We start from the raw sequence: 26481 nt of genomic DNA on the forward strand, positions 1-26481 counted from the left end.
CCTCGCAAGAACTTGTCTAAAAGAGGCGGCTTTGACCTTTTCTCCTACTCACTCCCAAGTTAAGGCAGGGCAAGGATAACAGGCAGGGGTTTCATTTGGAACTGCGTGTTTCACACACCTCTGAGCTAAGGCCCAGAATCACAGTTGAGGTCTGGCCAACAGTTTGACTCATTCAGGTGCAAACCCCACCCACTTTTGCTCAATTTCCTACATTCTGCTGAGAGCAACTCTTTTCTTCCTTTTGCCTGAAAGGCCGGGGTCTCTGTGTATGTTAACATTAACTAAGGCTAACATTCCCTTCTGTGGCTTTCCTGCCTGCCTTTCCGATCCTCTAATATTCACCCTTGCTCTGAGCTGAGCGGGCACTGCCAGGGTTTGGGGAAGGCGCACCGGCCCTGTGGGATTAACCCGAAGCGCCCCGGTGAGTGCTGGAGGACAGGCACGCAAGGCTCTCCAGGGCCGGGACCCACTCCCTCCTTCCCGCCCCGCCCGGCGCTCCGGGAGCGCGGCGCTCTCAGCCTCCGCCGGGAGCGGGCGCGCCGGGCGGGGCGGGGCGAGGAAGGGCGCGGCTTGTGCAGGGCGGGGCGCAGGGCGGGGGCAGGGGGCGGGCGCAGCGGGCGGGCGCAGCGGAGAGGTCCGGCCGCCGCGGCGAGAGCGCGCCAGCCCCGCTGCGATGCCCGCGCGCCCCGGACGCCCTCCTCCCAGCGGCGCGCCGGCCGCCTGGACCCGGCCGCGCTGCTACTGCTGCTGCTGGCTGGGTCATGGCGGCGGCGGGCGCTGGGGCGCCCTGGCCCAGGGCCGGGGGGCGACGGAGGGGGGCCCCTGCGGCCGACGGCGGGGACGGTCAGGATCCGCACGCAAAGCACCTGTACACGGCCGAGATGTTCACGCACGGGATCCAGAGCGCCGCGCACTTCATCATGTTCTTCGCGCCTGGTAACTGGCCGCGCCGCCTCCTCGGGGCCCCGGCCGGCACAGGTCGCCCCCCATGTCCGCATTCGGAGCGCCGGGAGCGGCCCTGGGCCGGGAACCGCGGTGGGCCGGGGACCTGCCGGGCCGGAGGCTGGAGCGGCGTGGGCACCGGGCCCGAGGTGGGGGCGGCGGGCTGGGGCCCTGGCGGCTGACGTGGCGGGAGACGGCCGGGGCGGTGCAGGAGGGGCGGTCCCCAGGAGGGAGCCGGGAGTAGGCCCGCCCCTCCCCTTCCTGGTGCTCCCTCCTCCGAATCCCAGGAATGGGGGGAGGAGGAGGGGGGTCGTTGCCCTTTTGGGCTGCTGGGATCCTAGATCCCCTGTCCCTCGCCTCAAACTTAATGCGCCAGCTGGAGGCAGCGGCCTGCGCGAGCGGCCGGACCCGTGGGCCACGTGTGGCGGCCGCTGCCAACCCGGGCCGCAGCCGCGACACTTAGACGTAGGATTCCGTTCACTCTCCGCAGGGCAAATCCTCAGCATGAGGGTTTAATTGAAAAATAGGAACTCACGAAGGTGTGATATCTCACTTTGTGTGTTCATGAGTTAAGGATGACCCAGGCAGAAGAAGGTACCTGTGCTACCTCGAGAAACTAGAGTAGTGCGAATAATGGGGCCCTCTTCGCAGCTTGGAGTGGATGGTGAGCTGTGCTTTCAGTGACAGGATCCCGTAGCCTCTCACTTCAAGGCTGACCTCTGGCACCTCCTGCCCTCCAATCAGCTGAGACTTGCTCACCTGGAAACTGAGGTGCAGAAATCACTACGTACCTCCTGCCATGGTTCTGGGGTAGGGGCTTTGGTATGTTCCTCCGGCAACCTCGGAGACCCCTTCCCTGAGAGTTGTCCTAGTGAAAGACTTCCTGCCATTCACTCGAGCACAGGTAGTGCTCTCCTTCCAGGCCTAGATGCCCCAATGAAGGGAAGTTCTCATGGGACAGCAGAAAGCTAGTATTAGGGCACCAGACAGTTTGTAGGCTTATTGCAGAATTTGGCGTCCTTCCCTAGTGCCAGGGAGAGGCTCATTGAGAGGTGGGGAAAGGCATGTAGGAAAGAATATAGAGAAGATGCCTAAGAAAACGACCTATTCAGAAAACATGCTGGCGGACGTTGGAAGAAAGTTTTTTCTTTCTCCCCATATTCAGACTATTACTGTATTTCAGTTCAAATGGAGTTACATCAACTGTTTGAGCCTCTTCTGGGTCACAGCTATCATGTAATAACAATGTATGGGGTACATTGTGTTTCCAGTTCCCAAGAACTAACTAACTTGAATTTTCAGAACTACCAGTGGTGTAGAAAATACTTTGTAGCATAAAATAATTATTCAATATTAATAGTTACGCTGGGAAGGAGTATTCTCAGAGTAACTATTCAATAGTAATTAAATACACTTTTTAATTGGAGCCTATTCCAGTGGAATAAATTTGTGGATTTTCTTTTTTCTTTTTCTTTTTTAAAGAAAGACTGACATGTAGATGTAGTAAGTCCATGCAGTGCCAGTGGAGTTTTAATTTTGGAGTCTCCGTACTACTCACCAGCTGGTCCTAGATTGAGTGAGGGAGAAGACTGGCAAACGTGACCCCTTGGCATTAAGTTAATTCCTTTTTCATTGTATGTGACTTACGGACTTGTAGGTGGATGCTCCCAGGAAAAGTAACTTTTAAAGTTTTTATTTGTTTGCTTCTGAATAGTCTACTACAAAATATTTAAGTAGAGACGTGTGGGTTTCTCTGATGGCATTTAAAATTTAGACTTTAACAGCAGAATGGAACTCAGAATGTGCTGGGGGCTGCCCTCTCCCCCATCTCTTTCCAGTCCCTTGGGAATTTTGGAAGCCCCACATGTGATTTGGATGCAGGGCTATCATGTAACTAAAACATTGATCTATGTATTTTTGGGGTTGTCCCACTGCTGTAGATTTCGTGCCAACATCTTCTCCATGGACAGTTTGCAGGTTCCACTGAACTTGGTGGTGACGGTGAGGTCAAGGTTGGGGCCGTTTCCCTGGGGGGACCAGGTATTTGCTCAATAGAGCAAGAGCTCCGCATGGCCACAGGCTGCCTTCTGAATGCGGCGCTCTCTCAGATGTTTGTGCTGTAGCCATAAGGGTCCCAAAGCAAAAGTACCGCCAACATGGAACCTATGGATCCATCATTGAGAAATTGCCAAACACTCAGTACATGCCAAGCGTGTGCTAGACACTGGGGACACAGTTGTGAAAAGGACAGTGCTGTCTTCTTGGCCCTTATGCCACATGGACTGAAATATAACCCTGGCGTTCCCCCACAGTTATCTTCCAGAAAAGACGGAATCATACTACATTTGACTGAATCTTTTAGGAAGCAGGGATTCTCTTAGCTGGCCAAGAAAGCACTGCTTAGGGAAGACAAATTCGCTTGAGGCAGATTTTTTTCAGTGCTACCTTTAGATGCTTGTTATTGATGTCATCTGTCAGGAAGAAAAGAGGCAACGAGATTTCATTGAGAAATTATTTTGAAGATGAACTCACACTTATAAGTGTGGGGTGTTCTTATAAGCAAGCGTGTTAAAGGTCACTTTAAAAGTAATACAGCAAGTAGTTACACTGTACACATCATGGATACACACCTAGCAGGTGAATGGGGAAAAAAAATACAACAGAAACAAAACCCCTGTGCCATAATATGTGACTGTACTTGAAGCTTGAGATAAAGTTTCCAGGGTTGGCTCATACAGAATTCAAATATGGCACTGCAGACAGCTGATAGTTACAGGTGGTGACCAGCTGTATGAATCAGAGAGTAGATTTAGTTGATGGGAAACATACTGATGCTGTCAAGAAATGTGAGATGTGAGGAGCAGCAAGAAGCTGTAATTCTAATTTAACACAGTATTTTTAATAACAGGTGATTTAAAAATATCTGTGTGTAGTTAAATTCATACAATGGATATTATAAGTATACATTTGATTATCTCAAATTTAGAAGTTTGAGTGGCCACAAACTTTTTTTAAGCTTCTCAATGGAGAAAATGCAGAATGAATTTAATTTGAGGTTGGCTTGCATATGCAGGTACTTGTTTATATGTATTTTACAAGAGACCTGACTAAATAATAAAAGGACAGTTATAGCAAGAAGTGCTAAGCTGCTGCAGTAGAGGGGGAGCCGGATTGCTTTTCAGAAGAAAAGAGAATGGGCACCAAACAGCTTGGGGAGTCAGGGCAGACTCCTTGGAGGAAGTGACACCCAAACTAAACCGGAAGGACAAATAGGAATTAGCCATTGGGCTTAGGGAAGAAGCATCAGAGAGAGTATGTACTGATTCCCAGGGCAAGCCAAGCTATGGCCCTTTCAGAAAACTGCAGATATTGCAGTGTGGCTAACAGGAAGACTGCAAGGGAAGGAGGGCAGCTGGGGCCTAGAGGTCAAGTGAGAGGTCACCAGGGGCCAGATCAGGGAGGGTCTGGCACAATACCTTGCTTGCTAATAAGTTTGGATTTCATGCTGAGAACAATGCAGGGGCTTTCTGGAGGTTGTAAGCAGGGCAGTGAGGTTCTGTAGTGATTGTGAGCTAATCCATCTCTGCGATGGTGTAAAGAAAGAATCAGAGAGCCCTACTGCCCTATGGAAATGGCTGAGGAGGTGGGTCGGGCACTCACTGTAGTTGTTCCTCTCACCTTGTTACAGGTGTGGGCACTGCCAGCGGCTGCAGCCTACTTGGAACAACCTGGGAGACAAGTACAACAGCATGGAAGATGCCAAGGTCTACGTGGCTAAAGTGGACTGCACGGCCGACTCCAGCGTGTGCTCTGCCCAGGGGGTGCGAGGATATCCCACGTAAGTGGGAAGAATACATGTCTCCCATACCCTCCAGGTTTCCCACGAGTTTCTCCAGACAAAGTCCAAGTTACACTTTTGGTAACTTCCTTTGCCGTCTGAGGAATGAGGAGATGCTGAATGGAAGCGGCAGTCCCAGTTGTTAGGGAAAGGTCACATTGAAAACTGTTAGCTGTCTTTTTCTACCTTGTATAGAGAAACCCTTTAATTAATCAGTATGGGGTTTTCCTGTTTATAAGAGCATGTGTTTGCAGGACAAAAAGGGCGGTCTTCATGAGGTCCTGTCACGTGTGATTTTCACAAGTACGTGTGCACAGTGAGCACAGACTTTGTCATCAATTTTAGTACGAATAATTTTTGGTCACTGTCATTCCGAACCATCCTTCCTCGAGTAATTTCCAGGTGACTAGCACACGGCTGTTTCTGTTGCACAGAAAGGTAACAAAATGGAGTACAGCAGTTCTGACGAGTGCTACTACTTACCCCCTTGACAGTCAAAAAGAGTATTGCTTCTAAAAAATTGAAACTGGCTTAATAAACAAAAGAGAGGACTAATTAGTAGGCTGTGGGAAAAGCTCTGAGACTCAGCTCCAGTGGTTTGGGGGCCTATTTTTACTGAGTCTCCCCTAGAAGGACCTCACTTCCTGGCTCTGAGTCTCTCCGTTGCCGTGGTAGGTTGGGCCCCCCACCAGCTGGCCCAGCTTGGAGGGGCGGTCATTCCAGGAATAGTCCTTGTGGTCAGAGACGCAGGGTCTTGTAGGAAGACAGCAGCCCCATTCAGAGCACATGGCAAGTGCTGGAGTGAAGAGCCCTTCTCCTAAAAAGGGAAGGTGCTGTTTCCAGAAGGATGGGGGAGGGGTTCGTCACTGCAATGCCTGAAATATTTGTCAGATTGATGCACTAAGTAAATCCTATATAAAACCTGAGCTTATCTTCAAGCCTGAGAGTCAGCATGGAAAAGTGGAAGGAACTCTGGGCTGGAACCTGGAAGCCAGGATGTGCACCCCAGATCTAACATTTACTTACCATGTAGCTCTGGCCACACTATTTAAGCTCTAAGTCTAAAGTAGGATGCTGATAGCTACCCCGCCTCCCATAACACTGTTATATGAAATAACGGTGCAAACACTGGTTTGAGCATACCCAGGAAACGTTAGGTTTCCCCTAACATTTGGAAACTTGGTATTTCCATAAAGGACTCTGGAACTCTTGGTCTTTGGTGAATGCTTGCCAATCTAAGTGCCATAATTGAAGTCTACATCGGGTCAATATTATCAGGTCAATAGAGATAATATTCCCCACTCTATGTCCCTGCCTAAAAGGCATTGCCGTCCTGTGCTTCGTAGCATTGTCTGCAGAGTGAACTCTGCTTAGATGGAGACTATCCCAAAGAAGCGGCCAGGGAGTGGGAGCAGGGGAGGAGATGGATGCTTACCTGTTGAGAGCCTGGTACTTCAAGGCCCAGGGGCAGCAAAGATGGGTGGGTGGGTGGCTGTGGTGTTTACTCTGGAACAGCTGGCCACCTGTGGCCATGTGGCTGCGTACAACACCAGCCACACCACAGAGAAGGTGAGACAATAGATGCTGTAGTAGGGCTGAGAAGGCAGATGTTGGGGCAACAGAGAGGGGAGTCGGGTTCTACCTGGACCTGACCAGACGAGCTGTCTGGCTGCAACTCCATAGGTGCTACTCACAGATGTTAAAAGATCCATGTTGGATCACGTGTCCTGATTTTTATTTAGAAGATATGGTCTCCCAAGAAAACCATACACTGGTTTTATGTTGTAAAAACAACCACACTGAGTGTGGTGTGGAGAGGAGCCTCCATGACCATGACGGGCCTGCACATGCCCGACAAGAGCTCCTTTTCACTGGATTCAGGAAGCAGAATGTGCTGCATGAAATAGTCACGTTAGGGCATTCACGGATTTACCTGTGTGAGCTTTTACTCACTCTAAAACAGTACCCGTCTTACAGAGACATTGCAAGGCCTGAAGCAGATAATGAATATAAAATGCCTGAGCACAGGGTGTGTGTCAGTATGTCCACTTTTATGTCATTCTTCCCCAGGCGCCTTTAACTGGAGGAGAGGAGTGGGGAGGGAGAGCACTGGGGTTCCCATGCCCCTAGAGATGGTTCACTGCTCAGGAAAATGTTTTGAGGTCTTCCCATTGAGCCAGAAAATGATCTTTATCATCTGGGAATGCGTGAGCAGGGGCAGGGCTAAAGGAGCTTTCCTAGGGCTGCTGTAACAAAGTGCCACAAACCGGCTGGCTGAAAAGAACAGAGATTTATTCTTAAACAGTTACAGCGGCCAGAAGCCCGAAATCAAGGCACCAGGAGGCCATGCTCCCTCTGAAACCCGCGAGGCCTCCTTCTTCGCCTCTTCCCAGCTTTCTGTAGTCTGCTGGCAGGCTTTGGTGTTCCTTGACTTGTAGGTCTTCACGGGGCCCTGCCCCTGTGTGCGTGTCTGTCTCTGTGTCTGAATTTTCCCCTTTCTGTAAGGACACCAGTCATATTGATTGAGGGTCCACCCTGTGACCCTTACTTTAACTTGCTTATCTCTATAAAGACCCTGTTGCTAAGCAAGGTCACAGGCATGGGTGCTGTGGGTTAGGACTTCAGCAGAGCTGTTTTGAGGACACGGCTCAACCCATAACATCATCTCATCTATTGTAGTAGAACTTTCATCACATCTATTCCAGAGTGACCAATAAGTGGGGGTTTTCTCCCCTGCAGTCTCCTTGAGAAAGAAATAGACCACTTAGAAAACCCAAATGCCCACCAATGTGGAGGTTTGGTAATAGCAGGAACGTTTGGAGCTGTACTTTGGCCTTCCTCACCTTCATCTCCGTCTATAGTGAGAATTGAAGTCAGACGGAAAAGTCTGTGAAGGAAGCTCTGATTCTATCCCTAGGCTCCATGAACTTAAGGAAGAATCTCAGACTTGGGCAGATAGAAAGATTTTCAAGCCAACGAGAAGAGATTTTTAGAACTTACTTATTTTTGTTTTGCTCAAAGCACACCAAATTAGAAAAAAAATGTCCCATGTTAGATTTTACTGATTTTTAAAGCTAGCAAAGGAATGGGGAATGAGTCTGACAATGCCTGGTCTTTTCTGATATTTTGAGGATCCGCCTATTTTCCATCCTGAAGCTCTTTGGGGGAGGGAGACGCTTGAGAGAGCGAAGGGAAGTAGAAAAGTATACTAAGCACCTTCTAGTTCTCTGAGCAAAACACACATTTCCAGAGCTTTGCGAGGTCCCAGGGGTGGGTGCGGGCATTCATAACTGTGAGATCACACTTTGGAGTTGCTAAAAATGTTAAACTTCATGAAGTCACAGGCATAATGGCCAAATCCAGTTAGAGTTTGGCTTTTTGTTGCGGTTATAAAAGTACAAGCTACTGAGGAAGTGTGACATCCGCGTATATTCTCTGTTGGAGGCACATAAGGACAGCACCTAAGCCCGTCACAGGATCTTAGCTTCTGGGTGAGTCCATTAAGCCCATTTTAATTTAAGTGCCTACTCCAGCTAATGTGCTGGTATTCTCCTATAGCCATGAAACTTCATTTTAAGGCATTGGGGGAGTTAGCTTTTCAAACCCCCAGTTCTGATTTCTGCATATCTTGACTTGTTACACTCTGACACTGCATATTTGGCTTCTACTAAGAAACTCCAGGAACATGCTATAGAAATATTAGAGGTGTTTTGGATAAGTAGGCTTGCCAAAGAAGCGCTTGTCTGTGTTTTTTTCCTTCTGTCAGTAGCCTCATTTCCCCCATCCATCCTTGATACCTTCTATCAAGTTTTATCACAAGCATGTTTTTCCATCACCAGTGGAATGATACAGGATCTGGAAGCATTACTTTCAGCATCTGGCTATGTCATTCGCTCACCTTTAAAGGAATGCTCTGTATTCTATCTGTAGATATCTTCAGAGGCTAATACATGTAGAAAAAAGAAGATTTCTTCTCGGTGGGAAAGTGAATAGACTGTATCAACCAATGTCAAGGTCGTTATTAGAGTTGAAGACTTGAATTCTCACACTATCTAGATATTCACGCTTTGTAAGAGTCCAGTAGCTGACATGGTAGACTGAAAATACATTTATTGCAAAACAATGTTATTTCTACTAGAGTTCCAATTAAAAAAAAGAGCATAAAAACTACTGAAGCCTGGGAAGGATACTAGCAGGGAAAAGCTTGAGAGTTCTACACAACTAAACGCTTGGAGCTTGGGGTTTAAGTCACAGCGTTAGGCTTGATGTGTTCACCTCAGCTTTATTTTTCTTGAATAAAATATGAATTTTTTAAGTTTAGGATTAAGTGAATATGTTATCTCCTGGAATATTATTTTTCTTTTTTTTTCGAGTTTTATCAGAGAGCCGCAGATAGGTGCCTAGCTGGAGCCCACTGATAACTCGTTTTCTGATTGCTTCACTAAATGAGTTTGCTCCCTGATAAGACAGTGCTCTTTACTCAGAGCCGTTTGAAGGGCTTTAAAAATATGCTCTGTCTAATCCTTTGTTACCCTTTCAGCTTGAAGTTTTTCAAGCCTGGCCAAGAAGCTGTGAAGTACCAAGGTCCCCGGGACTTCCAGGCCCTGGAAAACTGGATGCTACAGACGCTGAACGAGGAACCTGCCGTGAGTGCACAGAAAGCTGCCCTCCCTCTCTTTCTTCCTACATTTTTGGGTAATAAAGAGGCCAGTTAAGGTGAAAACTTAAGGCTACCATTTTGAGACTGCTTTTCACTTTTTTAGAACTCATTGATAACGTAAGTAAAGATTAACTTTTTTTTTCTTCTCAGTTTTTTTATTGTGGTAAAATGACACATAAAATTTACCATCTTCACCATTTTTAAGTGTACAATTCGGTGGCATTAAACACATTCATGATGTCAGGCATCCATCACCACCGTCCACGTCCAGAACTCTTTTCATCTCTAAAGCTGAAACTCTGTCCCTTTTCTTCTCAGCCCTCAGTCCCTAAGACCCTAACTGGCTTTGCTGATAACATAATTTAATACCCTTAAAATGTTGGTGTCTTAATGTTCCTCCCTGCACTAAGGATAATATCAGGAAATGGTGGAAACTGTGATTTCTGAGATATTTTTTAAAGACGTAGCTGTGTATAATGTTACTTACTAAAAAACATGTATAATCCTCTCCCTATTTGACATTGGGAATATTTTCTTATAAATCGTTACGATTGTAAACCCTTCATTAAGTGTCTCTCCGTGTGTGGTGCTTTCGGATTAATGCTGAGTGCTCAGGCCACAGAGCCTCGGTTGCACTTTGAAGGTCTGTGGTGTCGTCCTGGTGAGCGAGTGAAGATGGTCAGTGTTCCCATGCTCTGTGTTTGATGAAATATTAAGAGCATCTGAAGTCTGAACGCAATTTCAATTTAAACACTAAGACTATCGGGTAGGTGTTCCCGGATTTGAAGGTTCTTTGTGCTCATGTGCAGTTGCAGCAGTCTTTTGGGGGCTCCCCTGCTATTGGTGTCATTTTCCAGGGTGTCTGTGTGACAACTCTCCCTTGAGATGTCACAGCTGATCAGAAATCCGGCTGCTTCCTAAGTGTTCCTATACTTCACATTTTAAAGTCTGTAAGGGCATGGTGAAGAATGTCGGAATATGGTGTTGCCTAAGCATTGACCAGAGACTTACCTAATTTTAGATAACGGAAAAGCACAAACCTCTCAGTAAATTTGCATCTCTGTCATGGCAAGAGAGCTGGAGGAGCAGGTGTGACTTTCATATACACTTAAATTTCAGATTGTTTCCTTTGTGAAAATGTTCTCTGATGGGAGGAAGCTGACTTTAAAGAGGAGTTAATAGTCTCAAAAAAATTTCTCAAATAAATTTTCCACCAAAAGAGCCAGTCTTCTGTGATGACTTTATTCAAGAAACTAGCAGCCAGTATCAGGATGGCCAAGCAACTTCATTTCATGGGCCAGCTTCCATTTAGGGAAGTGACAGCCCGAAGTGCAGGCTGGGAAGGACTGTGAGGCCAGGCCCAGGCTCAGCGCAGACTTCCTGAGGGGCAGTGTCCTGTCCCTCTGTATGGAGGGCCATGGCCACATGGACCCCACCCTTCACCACCAGAGAGCCAGTTACCCACCAGCTGTACCTTGGTGTCTTAGAGCAAAAGGTCTCGGATAATTGCTAGAAACAATGACCATGTGCCTTACTGTAGAAAAGTTCAGATATTCATACTTTATATTGTGAACTGAAAATTCTTTTTAATTTGAACTTTGCTGTTTACTATAAGCAAAAACTTTTTTTAAAAGTTCTTCATCTGTATTTATACCCAAGTAACTAGATATATACATATTTATATTTAGACAGAATGAATTTAGATTTTTCTCCCTAGTGTTATGACAATATTAAAGAAACTCAAAGAAAACCTGCCGTTTCTTACATTCTACCCCAATTTTTATATGTCTATGTTTGCAATATTTCTGTTTGTATTTTTTCTTAAACAGTTATAATCATATAAACAGTTCGATTTATTAATGATCTTTTTATATAGTTATATTGTCTTTATATTGATATTTTATACCGTCATGTGGATTTGCTATAATTCAGCTCTGCTCTGTCAATGGATATTTGATTGTTTATAATTATTCTGTCATCAGAAGTGCCATAAGGAACACGTTTATTTTTGTAAGGGACATTTTTACTACTTTTGAGTGACGTTTTTAGAATATATTCCCAGGCATAAAATTGCAAGGCAAAAAAAAAGAAGAAGAAATGAGACCACTTTTATGGCTTTTGAGCAGTACAGGCAGGCTTTCTTAAGAATCTAGAGTGTACCCATTTCTGTGATATACTGTGGTGTTCCTGTGATGGTGGGGGCCGCTGTGGTATCTGCCGCAGAACACAGGAAGTGAGTGTCCCCTAGATGCCATAAATGAACATTCTGATACTGAAAGCTCCTTGAATATCTTATAACACATACAGTGTTTTGTTTCACCTCACTGCAACTCACTGACCACTCACTCAGCCGACATTCTCGTGGGCATCCTTCTGTGGGGGTGCTTTGCACTTTGGAAGTTTTGACAAGCCAGCAACAGAAAGGAAAAGCTCGTGGTGCTTTATGATTACAACTGTACAGCTTGAGCCGTCAGCCCTTTTAAAGCTTTTAATGACTTAACTTGGATATGCTTTGTAATAGAAAAATGAACTGCCAGACAGCAGTTGAGTAATACCCGTGTGGGTAGCAAAATGGGAATTCAGTGATCTTTTCTTCACCTCAGCTGTACCGGCCTCAAAAATTGAGAAATTTAGAATTGTGTAGGATGTAGTGGTGACTATAGAGTTATCCACATGGGTGTCTGCTCGGCCATTTCTCACCCCATCACTGTGTGTTTCTGTCCCAAACTTAGTCCTGTGACTAATGTTCTTCCTTAAAAGGACAGTTCATGTTTGCCCAGTGGTTTTCTCTTTGTTGCCTTTCGTTCATCTGAATTTACCTTCTCATCACCTTCTTTTCTCTATTATCAGTCCTTCTGAGTTTTACCTTCCTTCACAGTTTGTGGATTTTGTTTCTTTTTACCATTCGTGGGAATAAAGGATGCCAGGCCCTCCTGTTCTCTCTGGTGGTTTCTCGTTCTAAGTTGTGTACATTTTGCTCCCCCTGTGCCCTTAGGGACTCCTTCCCGCAGATCCAGGCCATTAGGAATTGCAGTTCGAATTCTGTGTGAAATCTCAGAACGGGACAGAGTACTAGTATGGGGCGGACCTATCCTTCAGTTTGCTCTGTTTGGTTTAGTTTTGGGGCAGCAAAGGACAGGTTGAGCAGGGGATGGTTGTCACCTGCTTGCCTCAAATGTCAGTCCTGGAGTACTTGCTGAGGGGGAGGCTGGCAAACGGCTTCTTAGGAAGCATCCAGAAGCCCTGACAGAGTCGGTTCCTGCCCTAGTCTTCCTCAGCACACCAGCATTCCAAACAGGTTCTGGAGAAGGTTCTAGATAGACACAGGGTACCGCCTTGACAGGTTTCACTATGTCTGCACAGACAAACCCAGTGCCTATTCTTCTGTTGCTTCCTTTTAGACACCAGAGCCAGAAGTGGAACCGCCCAGAGCCCCTGAGCAGAAGCAGGGGCTGTATGAGCTCTCAGCGAGCAACTTCGAGCTGCACGTCGCACAAGGTACGGCGATCACAGCGGTGGTCACACCTCTTAGAACCACACCATTCGGGACTCCTGGGCTGGTTGGGCTTGTCCTTCTGGCCACCTGAGGGCGCATAGATAGCAGCGTCTGTGGCACAGATTATCAAGGGTTTCTCTCTTCACGAGCCATTAACATCACCGTTTAATGCTCCTCCTTTCAGAAATTATTCCTCGTTTTGTCTCTGTCCCTATAGAAATGCCGGTTTTAATGCTAAGTTAAAGCCTTCGGTGTGAGAATTTGGAGCTTACAAGTCATGAATGGGCACACTTACTTTGTACAGTGTGCACACTGTGTAGCTGTGCTGTGCACCCTTGGATAAGAAAGTGTTTATTTATATTAATGTTAATCGTATGTTGTTGACCTGAGGCAGAAACAAAAGTTTCTCTTATCTGTTTAAACTAGAATTTAAAGGGACTATTATGACATGTGAACCACAGTACGTGTTCGTTACACTTAAAATATTTTTTTAGGCCACATCTCATCTTTTGAAAATGGTCTCCAAAATATCCAGATGATTTATGTACCATTTCTGATGTTATTAATAATAAGTCCTCCTTTCTTCACACGTTTCAGAAGTGTTGGCTCAGCAGTGAATGACTTGAAAGCCAATTCAGCTTCCTTGCTGACCCCCCATTCTCAGATGCTGCCATGGAGAGAAATCCTCCCATCAGACTGGGTTGGAACTGTTGTGAAAAAGGGCTTACTGTTGTATCTGGCCTTGTAACTTCATGCTGGGTGTCATGACCCCACCCCACTCAGTGTCTAAATGAGGTTTCCCCTACCACACTTAAGGTCTAAAATTGTGATGCCTTCAACCATTTTCATCAAAGGTGGTTATTTAATTTGTACCAGTGCTATGACAGTGGGACTTCAAGGGGTTTTCCTCTGCAGGGGAGTCACTTTAATTTGAGACTGGCTTGGGTTCCCTGCAGGATGTGCTACCGAAATCACCTTGTTAGAGACCATTCCCCACAGGCCCAGCCTGGTCCCGCCCTAAGCCAGTCGTCTCTGCAGGGCCTTCTTCTGGAGATGCTGCCTCAGAAAGGCCTCCTGCCCTTAGAGCTTCCCCTTGATACTCTGATGGGCTCCTGGATGCGCTCCTTCTCCGCCTCACCACACAAGGTTAGCCAGAAAGCTGTCTGGAGAGACACGGTGTCAGCTTTGCAGATCAGTGGCTAATTTTTTGAAGCAAGTTTTTTGACATTTCCTTGAAACGCGTCATTGCTATGGTGCTGAGGTGTCTGCTGTGAGGACTGGCTTGGCAGCATCCTGCCCGAGCCCAAGTCCCATCTCGGCGTCCATTGGCTAGTTCTTGCCCTGGCCACAGCCTGTTTTCAGTTTGGTCTCAGGCTGACATCTTTGAGGCCCCAGGCTCGTCAAGGTAGAACAGCCTAGAAAAAAATCTTTAATGTCCAAATAATGATGTTTGAAGGTTCGGGTTTTTTCCTCCGAGCCAAAAGAGTACTGTTCACTTTTTCAAACCTTTTATTTTATTGTGAAATAAAACACAGATACGGAAAGCAAACACGGGGCTCAGTGAATTGTTATAAAGCAGTCACCGTGTAACCATTGTCCAGTTCAAGGAAAAAAACTGCCAGCCTCCCCTCACCCCATCCCAGCCACAGCCCCCGGGCGGGGCGCCGTCCGACTTTTGTGAAAACCACTCCTTGCTTTTCTTTATGGCTTCACCACTCAAGTGTGAGTTCCTACACACTGTAGTTTAGTTTGGTCTTTTTAAAATCTCTCTCTCTTATGTCTGTTTTATTTACATGTACCCCCTCCATCTCTTTTCCTCCCTCACATTCTGTTTGCTGACCACGTAGGTTGTTTGACCTGTAGTTTTGCAGTGTGGACTTCTCTGGGTATATCCCCATGGTGTGGTTTCACATGTCCCTGGTTTTTCTCTTCCCTGTGAACTGAACTTGGTTTGAAAGACATTACCGGTTTTTGTTGGATGTTTTTGGGGGGTTTAAGCAAGACTTCATAGCTGTTGAAGTCTCCTTGTGATGCCAGCAGCCACAGCAGTCACTGCCTAGATCTGCTAATTCAATCAGGATGCCAAATGCTGCTATTCTAATTCAAGCATTTTTTTAGCAAGAGTAACTTGCCCTCGTTTATCACTTGGTTATTCAGTAGTGTAGTTCCTATAGGAAAGACAGGTTTAAATGCCTGATTCTTTCCCTTTGTTGCCAGTTTTCCAAATAATGAGTTGGTTCCCTGTTGTCCTCCAAAGATGACATATTAGTTGTTGTTTTGAGGGTCGTTATGAACTGAAGGATATAGACATTTCTGATGGAGAGTCACTGACCAGTTAAAGGGTTCATACTGAAAACGGAGCTTTGCAAGAGGACAAAAATCGATGCTTCCATTCACTCTCTAGTTAGGTGTGATGTCAGTTATCCTCCTTTCCCTCTTGTCTGCCTTGGTTTCCCACGGAAGGCGACCACTTTATCAAGTTCTTCGCTCCATGGTGTGGTCACTGCAAAGCTCTGGCTCCGACCTGGGAGCAGCTGGCTCTGGGCCTTGAACATTCCGGAACTGTCAAGATTGGCAAGGTAAGTGAAAGCCCTTATTAAACTGGAAATAGACTGCCTTTGGCTGGATTAATTAGCAGTGTAGCCCATTATTCATTCTGTGCGCAAAGTCGCAAACTTGATTTATTATTTCCATTTAGTGTGCCACTTGATAATTCATTTCACCTTCACAGATGGCAGCCTGGTTTTGAGTGTGCTGGCTTTTCCACAGCCTCGAGATAAATTATAGCTTTGGCTCCTTTGTTTATTTTGAAGTGATGGCCAATTCTGAATTGGCAGCCCCAAAGCCCTTTCTGCAAAGATAGGAGGCAGAGCCTTAGAGAACGTTCACTGGACATGCTTGGAGACTGTCCACATTTGATCTCACCCAGGAGCTCTTTCCTGAAGGACCCCCGGCTCCGTGCTCACACAGGCATGCAGAAGACCCTCCCGTGGTGAGCTCCAGCTTGCCCTGCTGCCTGGAATTCTTTCCAGCTTTCCCCCCTTTATGTAGAGAAGCTGGAAGTAATGTCTGACAACTCCATTGTAACTGGATTTTCTGGAAATATCCAGAGCAGCTTCTGGGCCATCAGACACTTTTAATCTCATCCATCCTCTGGAACCCACCAGATACCCCTGCCTGGGTGTCCTTTAATAACTATCTAATTTTCTACTTTGCCAGGGGGCTGATTTGTATACAGAGTAATGCTATGTGTCCAGGACCTCTAGTTAATAAGACGATCTGCCCAGCATAGTGAGATAGTCAAAAACATAAATTCGAGAGTCAGATAGACCTGACTGGCCAACCCAGGACCACTTCTCCACACCTTATTCTTCCCCTTTGTGAAACTGAGACAAGGCCTAACTGGTGGTCAGAGGATAAAATGCTTAGCTCGGTGCTTGGCATGGAGCAAATGGCTAGTACCTTGTAATGGTTGTTGTTAAATGGATTTTTCACTGTTGTCTGCTAAACACTTTCAGTGCTGTGTTCTAGTATATGTGTGTGATGGTTGTTAAGATTTTATATTTATTGAATATCTCATGGAAGTCATCATAAAATAATCTTGTCTCGTCTTCCTTACTTTATTTTTTAAACTTTGATGGGTGATTATTTTATTTATTTTTTTAATGCTTTCACCTCTTTGGTCATTTTTTTATATTGTATAAATTTTATTGGGGAATATTGGGGTACAGTGTGTTTCTCCAGGACCCATCAGCTCCAAGTCATTGTCCTTCAATCTAGCTGTGGAGGGCGCAGCTCAGCTCCAAGTCCAGTTGCCGTTTTCAATCTTAGTTACAAGGGGTGCAGCCCACCATCCCATGCGGGAATTGAACCGGCAACCCTGTTGTTCAGATCTTGTGCTCTAACCAACTGAGCCATCAGGCCGCCCCTATTTTATTTTTAATTTATGTCAAAAGAGGCTTCTAGTAGAACCAGGGACAAGTGGACACAGTCTAAGTAAGTGCACTGTGGCCATTCCTCTCTGGATATCTCTGTGGGTGGGTTAGACTGGATCCTAAAAACGCACCCCCAACCCCGAATTAGTTCGAGGCTTCCTATGCTTCAGTTTAACACTTGAACTGCTCTCTGACTTCAGTCTCATCTGTTAGAAGAACATTTCATCCTATTTTGTTGACATAGTGAAAAATAACTTAGTCCCACATAGCTGATTTTAATACTAATTGGAAAAACTCAAACAGGAAGAAGTGACTTAGGATAAAATGTTTCATGAACATGTTGAATAAGCAGAATCTTATAAAGATTTGAATGAAATAAAAAATCTGAAGAACTGTGATAGTTGGTAAATTGAGTTTATAGAATTAAGACCATACTATAATCTTAATTTGACATCTTTTCAGTTTTCTCTTTATCATATACCAAGTCCTCCTATTTAAAATTGACTGCTTGCTCCTCCTTGATTTTAAAACTCTGTAAGCTTGAACATGAGAATACATTTCTAAGCCGGCATCGTGACTGGAGTGGGTGTCCGTCACCCACAGCCAGGCCCGCCGTCTCCGGATGTCAGGCTCCTCTTGTCTTCTCCACCTACCCTGTTTCCCCGAAAATAAGACCTAGCCGGACCATCAGCTCTAATGCGTCTTTTGGAGCAAAAATTAATATAAGACCTGGTGTTGTATTACATTATATTATTATATTATATTATATTATGTTATATTGTATTGTATTGTATTGTATTGTATTATTATATTATATAAGACCCGGTCTTATATTAATTTTTGCTCCAAAAGACGCATTAGAGCTGATGGTCCAGCTAGGTCTTATTTTTGGGGAAACAGTACAATGTTGCTGCTTAAAAATGGGTATGTTAAGTGAGTGGAAAGAAATGTCTCTGAAGTAAATCTAGCCAACCTACTCCATCAGCTGAGGTGTATTTGGGGGTAGTAGCTTTTTTAGGAAAAGTCTGCAGAAATTGCAGCCTGCTGGCAGAGATACTATCAAGGGCTTCAGAAATTCTCTTTTTTAAAAAAAACTACCACGTGCCCAATAGTCCCTTTCTATCCGGAAGGCTCACAAAGAAACAGGGAATGTGATCTTTCTTCATAGGTTGACTGTACACAGCACTATGAACTCTGTTCAGGAAACCAGGTCCGTGGCTATCCTACTCTCCTCTGGTTCCGAGATGGTAAAAAGGTATGTGTTAAGGTTTTAGTATTGAAACAAAACGTTTCTCTGAACCACAGTGGGCTGAGTTGTCAAGTGGCTTAATAGCTGTGGCAAATTGCCAGTATGGATTGTTTGGGCACTGGTTTAAAGGAATACCTATAACGGAACAAAAATGTCTTTCTCTTAATTGATGAGATTTGGGTAGTTGAGAAAAATTGTCAGTTGTTATATAATATTTCGAAACCTTCCATTTGGCTCAAGTTGTCACTAGAACAACCCAAATCTACTGTCCTGGGGTAACTGCTCTGATCACAACCTCTGAGGGAGGTTAATGGTTACTCCTGGTAAGGTTCTCACTGCCTCCCTTCCAGCCCTGGCCGGTGCTCAGCTTCTCAGAATAGCTGAGTTAGCACCCAGGCTTTTGTGACTTGTAGGTCTGCAGAAGGAAGGAGCTGTAAAGTTCTCTCACCAGAGCCAAAGCGTTCGGTTTAGAATCTCTGCCTTCCCGTTTAAATCTGAGCAAGCACACATTGCACAGCTCTCACAACCATGTGGAGACATCTGATGAGTGATGTCTCCTCCTCCCTGGAGGAGGTGTGAGTGATTCAGAAAACTTAAGCGTCCTAACTCAGCAGCCTTTCTGTGTGGCCTCTCTCTGGACAGACTGACCAGTACAAGGGAAAGCGGGATCTGGACTCGCTGAGAGAGTATGTGGAGTCGCAGCTGCAGAGTGCGGAGGAGGGCACCCCGGAGCCCGCCCAGCCCTCGGAAGCCCCCGTGCTGGCTGCCGAGCCCGAGGCTGACCAGGTGGGTGCCTGCCGCAGCCGCCCGTGGAACGTATTCTCCTCCAACATTTGGCTACAGCTGACTTTTCAGCACAAAACATTTCCTTCAACTACTTGTACGTGCTTGGAAGGGATAGATGTAAGCAAAAGCTTCCCCGAAACAAGGAAATAGGATGTGAGACAAATCCTCAAGAGTATTTGGTGTCAAAATCTCTGGAAATTCTTCCCTTTGATTCAGTCAACACCTATACTTGAGGGTATGTGCTGTGAAAGCTTGTCCGCTGCCTCTTGGGCCCCCATTTCTGTTCCTTTCCGTAACGTGCTGCAATCTTTTTACTTTAACCTGTGGTAAAGACCCCAGAAAGATCTAAAGCAGGGAGGATGTGCACGTTGGAACTGAAAGGCAGATGGCTGTGGGATATTTAATTGGCTTAGGCAGTCTCTGGCTTACTGAGGTGTCGTCTTCATTCATTCAGTAGTGTAAGATTTTATTATAGATTCATTTGTTCTGCGATTATCAAGCCCTTGTTATGTTTCAGGCACTGTCCTAGGCCACCGGGGAACAAAATTGAGACCGTTTTCCTGCCTGTGTAGAGTGCTGGGTCTAGTAGGGGAGACAGATGAGAATACATGCATGCAGATGTCGCAGGGGCTGTGATAAAGTGTGCAGGGCTGGTCACTGTTGCTTCGAGAGGTGGGGGCAGATAGGCAGGAAGTGTCACTGAGGAGCTGGAAGATGAGGTGGTATTTGCTGGAGTGACGCGGTGGGGAAGGCTTGCCTTATAGAGAAAGAGCGTGAGCAGCTGCTCTTCGGTGCGAACCAGCCAGGCTTGTCCAGGGCAGGGCCAGCCGTCGGCGGGAGGGCATGGGGTGCAGTGCAGGATGCCAGAGAGGAGGAGAGCCGGGTTGTAGAGGACTTTGTCGGCCAGCCAGTGGAGGGTTTCAGGCAGATTTGAATTTTAGAAAGATGACTGGCAGCGGCATGTATGAAACAGATGGAAAACTGGTGTATTAGGTCATAAAAGATGTTGAGACACCCAAACTAAGGCCGTGACCGTGGGAATGGAGAGAAGGAGAAAGCCAGCAAAGAAGCCCAACTCTTTGAGACCAGTTAGGATGGTGGGGACTGAGGTGGCTCAGATTGGGGGCATGTCTGGTAGAGGACGGCACCGAACGCGAGATTAGGGCCAGGGAGGAAGGAGGTGATGAGTTCAGTTTTCAAGATGTGGATTTTCATCTGTGGTGGATATTTAGGATTTAGGTGGAGATTTAGGATTTAGGTGGAGATGTCCGATGGACAGGTAACTATCAGTTTGGAGCGAAAGCAGGATGTCCGCACTGGATGAATAGGTTTATGTGTCTGCAGCTTTAGGTAGAAGACAACGCTGAAGCCATGGGTGAAAATGAGATTTGTATTAAAGTGGAGTCAAAATAATGTTTTCCCAGGGAAACAATGCTTGGATTTCCTTTCTAAGAACCATAAGGCCTGTTTGTCAGCGTATTTCCAAAGCAGAATACTTACGTTGCTGCTTCAGTTCACACTACACTTCATAGCATGCCAGGTTCTCACCTGGGACATGGGGACATTGGGGGCACAAGGGCGGGCTGCCCTTGTTCCTCGGGGTGAGGGCAGAGAGCCAGGTATGGCTGAATGCCTCTCCCACCCGCAGCGTTTACGGAAGAGATCATGACTGCTGCAGCCATCGCTCCTGGGCCTAGTTGTGTAGAATTGGAAGAACCAGCCAAGCCACCTTCCCCATCCACCAGGGTTGGGGAGTAAGGGGTCTCCTCCCCCCACAGCCCATCCCTTAGTGGGACTCGCACAGGTTGGGGACCGCCTGGGTGTTAAAGTTGAAGTTTTGGTTTAAGAAGTAAACAAATGATGGTGTAGTTGCTACGACCACATGTGTTAGAGGAGTGTGTGTGACGGTGGTTATGGAGGCCATCCCAAATTGAGTCTAATTATATGCTATGGATGGTTCCATCAAATGCAGAACGGTTTCTATTTATAATAAGGTTTTCCACCATGAAGCGGGTCTTTCAGTGAGTGTGGCGTCATATTTCTGGACATAAAGAAAGATGGCAGTGTTCTACAATGGCCCCTCAGCACACTGCCTCCCACGCACTGACATACGTCACCTGATGCTAGACTCAGGTGGGGCAGCCCTGCTGTGCTCAGCCACGTGATAAATCATCCTGATGCTTGCTCTCATGAGAATCGCAGATGCATTTTTGGAGAAACACATAGACATAATTCTGTAAAGAACTATCAAGATAGAATCACTTTAGAACAGACTGCCTGTGGCACCTTTCCCCTGCATTCTCCAGCCAGAGCTGAGATGCGCGGTGTTTACATGTACTTTGAATTTACAAATGGAAAGACGCCTGTTGTATGTAACATACACATCATTCCCTCTGCTTTTGTAACATCTTGTAAGGTCCTTCTATGACATAGAGAAGGTAATTTTTGTGAGTCCATAGGTGAGACTGGTAGAGTCAGTGAGAGGAGCCCCATACGTACAGACGTCAGGAGGGCCCGTGGTGGGTGTTTGGAGGCACCGGGCCTGGGAGGCAGATTTAAGCGCTTCTGCCCACAGCTGGCTGGTCCACACTCCAGAGCCCTGAAGGTCAGCTGTGCCTGAGCCCTCCCAGGGCAGAACACAGGACTGCATCCGGCCACCTCCTCACAGCATCTCCGGGGCCCAGCACCCATGGGACCTGGGATGACTGTCTGCCCTGCCCTGTTGTGTAGCTTGTGAAGTGCAAGTTGTGTAGGTACTTTATGTGACCTGGGGGCATGCGTAACTGCATTTAAAACATTATGGATTCATATTTCTGCAGTCCCAAAGCATGGCCCCACCCACTCTGCTCTAAGTGATGTGTTTGAACTGTGGCTTTTCCCTCCCCTGAAGGGCACTGTGTTGGCACTCACGGAAAGTGACTTCGATGACACCATTGCAGAAGGAATAACTTTCATCAAGTTTTATGCTCCCTGGTAAGCAGCTCTTTGATTAGAAACTACTTTGTCCCAGTGTACTTTAGTCCCATCATATTTCTCAGCTCATTAGCCAAGCCTGCAGGCCCAAGGTTGGGCAGATATTACATTGACATAAAGGTTATGTTTTAGGAAATAAGGAAATGTTAGCATTATGCTCACATTTAGATATGGTCAAGTTTGGTGGCATTAATAAACAGTATTTATGGAGAATGAGGTTAATTTGTTTTAAAGTTCAATCTGCTTTGGAGAAGACAGTGGAGGAGAATTATGATGGCCATGCAAAACTTAGGTTTTGTGATATCTGTGTACTTTTCTGAATAGATTGCATTTTTGGTGAAATAAACCATGAGAATCATGATGGAGCTTTGCTCCCTAGTCTCGTAGATGTTACGGAGAAATCCAGCTGAGCTCAGCTTTGTTAGAGCCCTTCTGTGTATTACCCAGTTACCTGCACCTCTTGCCACTTGGTCTTCAGGGCCCAGAGCAGAGACGGACTGGATGCATATGGTTTGAGACCAAGGCAACCTGAAGTGGCAGGAAGATGAGAGGTCCCGAGGCTTCCCGTGAACTCCTGTAACTCTGGGTGTGCTTTAATTCCTTGGAACCTACGTTTCCTCAGCTGGAAAATTGAAGACCACTTTGTCTCCACAAATGAAACAATCCATTTGGGAAAGCAGAGTGCTGAGGACAGTGACAGGTTCTGTTCTAAATGTGAACAAGGAAGGTTACCTCATGTAATTTTTGCTCTTTAATTTGTTGCATTTCAGATATTCCTGAGAAACCATAATAGTAGAGATAAAAAGTTAATGAGCACATGACTCGTATGAGTTGTGCAGTTTCAATTCTTAAAGAACAGAAACACTAGTAAATAATGCCTTCAGAACCATTTTCTATTTTTAAAAAATCCTAAAGCTGTATAGACCAAGTTTGAAGACAGAAGACCCCTTTTTACTGAAGAGGAGTCGTTCATGTAGTGGGGAGAGTCAGAAAAGGGACACAGTGCCGGGTGGAGGGGACAGTTTGAGTGAAACATTGTCACGACTTCTTGTTCACACCAAATCACTGGAGCTTCAGAAGGGCTGAAAAGTTGTTTTGAAGTGTTGAGACCGTGAGCAATCAGATCTAAAATGTTTCTGGCATTCAAGTGATTTTTTTTTTTAATGTTCTGATTTGTTTCCTGTTCATGGTGCATTCATAAACCAGTTATCCCAATTTACCGTATCATGGAAATGGTTTCAAACTCCAAACCTGTTTTCGGACCCAGCTTGTTTCTCTCAGGTTATCTAAAAGGACTTCAGACTGACTTTGACTTCCTTATTTGGGATGGGCGAGGAAGAGAAGCAGGAAAAGTTAGTGCCCCCAGTGGAAGAATTTGAAGTTTTAGAAATTTCTAGGCAATTGTTGACTCCGACAGAAAAACAAGACTTGGCAGCGAAATGTAGGTGAGTGAGCGCGGCCCAAGAGTTCAACAAAACTGTCATTGTTCTGTTTCTAGGTGTGGTCATTGTAAGAATCTGGCTCCCACGTGGGAAGAACTCTCTAAAAAGGAATTCCCTGGTTTGGCAGAGGTCAAGATCGCTGAAGTGGACTGTACTGCTGAACGGAATATTTGCAGCAAGTACTCGGTGGGTACATGGGATGAAAACATGGGGACTCTTAAGTGTTGGGAGCAGATCCCCAATGAAACTGTAATTTGGCGTTGTGGACTCAACCAGGCTAACACACTGCCTTCAGCCCCTCGACAAAGCATGTTTTGTGTCCTTTTGAGGTGTTGTGTTTTTTGTTTTGTGTCCTTTTGAGGTGTTGTGTTTTTTGTTTTGTGTCCTTTTGAGGTGTTGTGTTTTTTGTTTTGTGTCCTTTTGAGGTGTTGTGTTTTTTGTTTTGTTTTTCATTTGAAAAGCAAAAGAGATGCTTTTCAAAAGGGAAAGTCTTTGTTCTTCTATCAGTATACACATTTCAGTGGGGGTTTTTAGGCCTTGCTATCTAGGTACAAGGCTGGGCAGTAACTGAGAGTCCCAGATGGAGAATGGGGTGCTACCTGCACGGACGTTCTCATTGACAGAATAGGTAGCTGGCTGTGGCCTTCATCATAAACACCTCATGGCTTCCTTTTCAGACAGAAGCCAGCGTTCTAAAGTATGATGGCTGAATACAGGAAACATTGGAACGTCAACTTCCTCCTGGGGGGCCCCCCCAACAAGCCAATCAATCTTATGCTCGGAGTGTTCATTTAACTCTTGCCTTCTTTCCGTGCTGTTAGCACCATTGGATAACCTATAAAATGTATAATTTATATATTTCTTTTGTGTTATTTTCTTAAAACACTTTTGAGGCTTCTGAAGTTTATTATCTCCTCAGATTGAGAATAGATGTAGCACAGATATTTTTTACTTATCATTTTTGTGTGTGTGTGCCTTAAAATTTCTCAAAAGAGAAAAGAGGTGAGTTGTAGCTGGAAAATGTATCTCCTTGAGGATCTCGCTACTACTCAGTGGGCACCACCAGGGAGCTTGTCAGAAATGCAGAGTCTCAGGCCCATGCTGACCTGCTGAACTGGAATATTCACCTTCACCAGATCCCCACAGGGTCATATGTACAGGAAAGATTGAGAAGCTCTGCTTCTGGGTAGGGCATCCCTTGGACACTAATCTTGAACGTAATGTTGCGTTGAAAGGTGAATAGCCCCAAGGCTCTGCTTTCTGAACTACGGGGCACTTTTTCAATGGTCTTTGCATTTTAAAATTTTAACCATAGACTTTCCTGGCTGGAACTGTAGGAGTTTTTCTGGTTTTATTTAAGGCGCAATGTGTGTGTGATTCGGACCACTGGTTTTCAAATTTTGAATTTTTTTCTTTAAAGGTACGAGGCTATCCCACGCTGTTGCTTTTCCGCGGAGGGAAGAAAGTCAGTGAGCACAGTGGAGGCAGAGACCTGGAATCACTGCACCACTTCGTTCTGCGCCAGGCAAAGGACGAGCTGTGAAGACGCAGGTGGAGGCCTCCTGCCCGCCGCCTGGGCCCCACGTGCAGGAACCAAGTCCCGCGGGTGTGGCCGAATGTTCAGGAAACTGGATGTACTGAACTTGTGGTACCTTCTTGGTATGTGTGTCTTAAGCCAGCACACTCTACAGATTCTTCACTAAGTTTCTCTAAGTAAACATGACCCCTCTGCAAACTAAATATTTTCAGTGGCAATCTATCATCCCCTGTAACCTTCTCTTGATGAAATCTAAATGGTTTCCTTTGAGACTAAAATAGAGTTGAGGAAAATCAAATTGCTGGACTGTTTTTGGCTCCTGAGTGATTTGGTGAAAGCATCATCCAAAGCATAGTTTTTGAACTGCCCATGAGTTCTGGAAAGGTGGCCTGTGGCAGTAACGATGTTCCTCTGACCCGAAGGTCACAATTGACTTGTTAATAATGTGATTGGTCCGTAGCCTGGAGCAGTTTGAACCCCATACCTCTGGAAGATACCTTCATGGCCACTCCTGGATTTTCTATTTCTGTTAATACTCCTCTCATCGGGAGAGGTTTGCCATAGCAAGCAGTGGGACTTCTGACACGTGCCTGAGTAAGAGAACACTGATGCCACAATCTTACGTGTGTGCTACTTGTCAAATCAGTTATTACTGTTGAGGGACACTTCTGTTTGATTCTCATGGATGAAAGATTTCGGTGGTTATGTTAACATGAAGTCAGGGTCCATGTGAAGATTTTTAAGATTTAAAATCCAGGTTTAAGTCCATGTTTAAGATTTGATGTCTCCCACGGAAAATGTGGGTATGGAAATTTCTACAAGACTTGTCCTAACTATTGTATTAACTCATAGACAGATTCTGGTTGTGTTTACCACTGAGGGCAGGAGGACTAGATGAGCTTTCCAGGGTGGGTATGAGGGGCCAGCAGAACCCTGCAGCCCCACTTTGGGGCCCTAACCGGAAGCAGTTCCATGTTCTGCTCCCAGATCTCCTTTTAGAGGCCTCACGGTCCATCGTCAGTCTTCGTGGAGGTTGGCCCTCTGCTGTATGAAGAGTGGGATTAACTCGACCTAAAGACCAAAGAATGAAGTAGCAGGGCTGGAGCAGGGCTGCAGTAGGCCATGCCACCATCAGTGCTAGTGTCGTGAGAATTCATGCCATCCCGATTTCCAAACCTTTTCACCATCTCCCTTGGAAAGAAGCAACCGCAGGACTGGCTTCCTAAAGACAGGCACCTGGCTTATGTATGTGCTTTGTCATCAAGTTACTTCTCATAGTAACCCCTCGGTGTCCAGCACTCCTCACTCCTCCCCCTATGCTCGGGGAATCTAGTCACTTGGTGGTAAGGACCTCAGAAATAAGACCACTTCTGCTGCCTGCCACAGATGACAACAGCAGGATCTCGACCAGCCTCTGCCTTAAAGGAAATCTTTATTAATCACGTATGGTTCACAGATGTTCTTTCAAAAATCCCAACTTTCTGGAGAAGCACAATCCTCATGAGTGGCTTCAGCTTTGCATCATGAGTCTTGTCTTGAAAGGAAATCCAAGTGGTACAATTTGTTTACACTATGATACTTTCTAAATAAACTCTTTTTTTAAAAAAAGTCTGGTCTTTCCTT

The 26481-nt window shown here is 45.8% G+C and overlaps 1 protein-coding gene across 1 annotated transcript; it reads left to right on the forward strand.

Annotated features, from left to right (window-relative positions):
- Window positions 1–754: 754 nt before the first annotated feature.
- Window positions 755–26419, forward strand: TXNDC5 (thioredoxin domain containing 5). Its single transcript, XM_033113920.1, has 10 exons — window positions 755–936; window positions 4631–4780; window positions 9321–9426; window positions 12842–12938; window positions 15400–15515; window positions 18040–18126; window positions 18763–18906; window positions 21797–21879; window positions 23378–23507; window positions 24742–26419. Exons 2-10 carry the CDS (start codon window positions 4692–4694, stop codon window positions 24862–24864), a joined length of 975 nt encoding a protein of 324 aa, XP_032969811.1. The 5' UTR covers window positions 755–936; window positions 4631–4691; the 3' UTR covers window positions 24865–26419.
- Window positions 26420–26481: the final 62 nt, after the last annotated feature.

Source organism: Rhinolophus ferrumequinum, chromosome 9, assembly GCF_004115265.2.
Source record: "Rhinolophus ferrumequinum isolate MPI-CBG mRhiFer1 chromosome 9, mRhiFer1_v1.p, whole genome shotgun sequence".
Lineage (NCBI taxonomy): Eukaryota > Metazoa > Chordata > Mammalia > Chiroptera > Rhinolophidae > Rhinolophus > Rhinolophus ferrumequinum.

Coding starts and splice junctions, on each gene's coding strand:
- TXNDC5 (XM_033113920.1), top strand. CDS start 4,692: ATGGAAGATGCCAAGGTCTACGTGGCTAAAGTGGACTGCACGGCCGAC. Junction 4,781..9,320: donor GGGGTGCGAGGATATCCCAC/GTAAGTGGGAAG, acceptor TTACCCTTTCAG/CTTGAAGTTTTTCAAGCCTG. Junction 23,508..24,741: donor ATATTTGCAGCAAGTACTCG/GTGGGTACATGG, acceptor TTTTCTTTAAAG/GTACGAGGCTATCCCACGCT.